The following is a 3,485-nucleotide window of genomic DNA, read 5'->3' on the forward strand; positions in this document are numbered from 1 at the left end:
GAGCAGAGGGGAGGAGAGTGGAAACTGATATTTTTCATTTATGTTAAATATGTATCACTCCTATTAATTTCAAGAAGCAACCTAATCATCAACTTTAGTGTTGCATTTTAATGGTAAATGGACCTGTACTTGTATAGCGCCTTTCCAATCTTCCGACCACTCACAGCGCTTTTACACTACATGCCACATTCGCCCTTTTACACACAGTTTACTCACTCAGTGATGGCAAAGCCCATCAAACGCATTCATATACATTCACATACCGATGCACAGCATCAGGAGCAATTCAGGGTTTATTATCTTGCTCAGGGATACTTTGAAACGTGGCGGGAGGAGCCGGGGATCGAACCAACAACTTTCCGATTAGTGGACGACCCGCTCTGCCTCTGAGCCACAGCCTTCGATTTTAACACGATTTGGTTGACCCCACTTTTTCTCTTCCCTATTACATTGTGTACTATAAACTGTGGTGAACAGTGTCCTGTGCAGCAGGAAACACATCTTTTACATTTATGAACACAGGCTTGTAATAAAAATGAAATTTCATATAACCATATAAATGTAAGCTAAAGATAAAACATTTGCTCGGCCATTTATGTAATGTATGTTATGTACGTAAGAGGTATTAGCACTAGTGAACAATCCTCACCACTGCTCACTTTCATTGAGAGCTTCCTCAAATATCAGAGCCTTTTTACAAAATAACTGTATAAAAACTTCTAGAAATTGTCAATTCCTTGAGTGTCTCTAACTGAAATACTAATAGCAAAAACCCAGAGTGGTTTAATCCTGTTAGACAATTGACAGCTATTTCACACAGAATCATGTTTTCAGAATCCAAGCAAATTTATTTATAGGTGTCATACAAGGTCTTTGATGCAACACAAATATGTTATAGCTGAATTTAAAACCAGATCAAAACAAGAATCTCAGTTACATTCATCCATCATAAAGACTGAATTTACAAGATTTTAGAAGAACCCAGTATCTGAAAAGAAATACTCTATAGTGCTAAATTATTCACTTTAAATTAATTGATTAATTGTTAGTAAAACCTAAAGAGTTTTTAGTCATAGGTCAGCTGACCATGCAAAATGTTAAATTTATATATACATATATTGAGATGAATGTGTCCAATAATTGATAAATAATCAATTAATAAGTTGAGTTTAAATGGAATAGTTCTATTCCTATTTTCCCTGTAATTACTTTTAAATTACTTGCTTCCAGGAAACTCAGAAATCTATAATAAACTGTAAAGCACAAGAAACCCTGAATACATAATTAATGCAATCTAACAATAAAATGATTATCAAGAGAAATTGAGGACGAAAACATGGACTAAGCCAAAACAGTGAAAATGCTAATTTTCAGATTTTTGCTGGACTTTTACCACCTGAGACAGCTAGTTCAACACTAGTTCATCAGACATGGAGAGCAGGAGAAGAAAGATAAAAGATGCTTTCCAAGTGTTGTGGGCATGTAGGATGATCTTTTTTCCCCAGTCCATTATAGGAAGTTGGGATGAGGTCCTGGCAAATTCTTTAGGCCTTGAAGTTCTTGGTCCTCAAAGTCCTTGAACCAGTGAAGTAAAATTTTCCAGTCTGTTTAATTTCCTTTCCCTTCCTTTCAGATGCATTATTAGCTGCATGATTTAATGTCATAACCAATTAAAGCAGATAATTTCTTGCTACCATCACATACCACAAACACTAAATGTTTTAGTTCCATAGTGCCAGCAATATTACTAACAAACCCATACAGCAGGACCAGAGGGTTGTAGGCTGGGGTGGACCATCAGAGCCACTCAGGAGGTACTCTACCCGAGACCAGGACCCATTATTGGGCAAAGGTTCCACTCCCAACGTCCAGCACATCACGTTATAGACGTCCACTGCTCGAATTGGAGCCACCCGAACATTCCGCTTGAAGTCTGGATGAAATTAAGTAAACATAATTAGATCTCAAATGAATAATCTTATATTATAATTTACAATATTGATCTTCACCACAAACTAGAGACGATACTGACTGTGATGATACACTGATACTGTACAGTTCACACTCTCTGCCTCAAAAAACCCAGCTCAACTTGGGTTCTGAGTCACATCTAGATTTCTAGGAACTCACTGTAGCATCTTTCCACTGACATGGTACACCCTGCTTTAGACACAGTGGATCACAGGAAAAGACTCACAGACACAATACCATTGTGAAGTAGAGTGTTGCTTGATAGATCACAGGCGTAAAAGAATACCCAGATTAAACATCATTTGTTTTGTTACCAGGTCCTGTCGCCAAGAAGAAACCTCTCATGTCAAGGAACTCATTGTCGTAACCATGCCAGCCATTTTGCCATGCTGAGGGCTCCCCAGAGTCATTTTTCCAGTATGGGAGTTTAGCCTTGTTCTGAAACACACACAAGAGATTTGAACAAAAGATAGAACAAAGGATGTCATAAGGTTTTATGGATTTTTCATGGCTGCAACAATAACAATCCACATGATACTAATAATTGAAATTGAGATTGTTTTGTCAACTGTTGTTTCCAAGGTCAAGAAAGAACTATCAAGCTTAAGTGAGTTTACATTCACTCAAAAAGTTTTATGTATATCAAATCAAGCATTGTGTACATCTATTTATATACTTCTTTGCTGACGCATTGCTGCACATGTAGATCAGTGGATAGTCCCTGAGGTGCTCAAAATCATGGAATGTTTCAACATCTATAGGGCAATTTGCTGATAAGGACCAGAATGGATACTAAATCAACGGTAAATAATACAGATAAGTCAACAACTAACTTCTACAACTAGATGATACTGTCAAATGTCCAACTGAAATTGCTGAAACATGGCACCCTGAGCAAATCTGTGCGTCCACTCATATCTTAGCTTCAGATCTTTCACTTCAAATGCAGTTGCTCAGAGTAAGAAAATCATTCATGTAAAGACAAGCACACTTTGTCCTAGTTAATGTGTTGATACAAGTGAAAACTGTTACCTCAGCGATAAACCAGCCTGGCTCAGCCACCAGCGTCAGGGGGGAAACAAACTTCCCCCCTTTGAAATGGAAACGTTCAGGGATCTCTTGTCTGGCATAGACACGCATGTTAGGGACCTGGGACAATGCGGCATACAGCTGGCATAACACACACACACATACACACACACACAGTGTTATTACAAAAGTCGCTTTACAGCACTAGTAATTCCTGTAAATTTGTAAATGGAATAATCTTCAAATCCTCTCCACTTTAAAAGGCTACTACTTTTGCATACTTTCAGCTACAGACTTCATCGAGGACACCCTGAAATAATCTAAAAACATTTTAAAAAGTCTCAAAGCTACTTTAGGTTAATCAAAGCTGTTGTGCATCTGTCCTGGGGGATGTTTTTCTCAGTTTACCTTACAGAATGGCCATATCAAGCCAGCGTTTGTGCGCCAAACTGAACATTTTATTCAGAATCAGAATCAGAATGAGA

General features: G+C 37.9%; 1 protein-coding gene across 1 annotated transcript; it reads right to left on the reverse strand.

Annotated features, from left to right (window-relative positions):
• Window positions 1-822: 822 nt before the first annotated feature.
• Window positions 823-3,141, reverse strand: enpp6 (ectonucleotide pyrophosphatase/phosphodiesterase 6; the record flags this gene model as incomplete). The annotated part of the gene is given in 3 exon segments (XM_035669645.1): window positions 823-1,933; window positions 2,286-2,409; window positions 3,004-3,141. Coding segments are annotated over 3 exon segments (474 nt in total), but the record flags the coding sequence as incomplete, so codon positions are not given.
• Window positions 3,142-3,485: the final 344 nt, after the last annotated feature.

The sequence above is a fragment of the Morone saxatilis genome, unplaced genomic scaffold, assembly GCF_004916995.1.
Source record: "Morone saxatilis isolate NCDOM2014 unplaced genomic scaffold, NCSU_SB_2.0 Contig22, whole genome shotgun sequence".
In the NCBI taxonomy this organism is placed as follows: Eukaryota; Metazoa; Chordata; class Actinopteri; family Moronidae; genus Morone; species Morone saxatilis.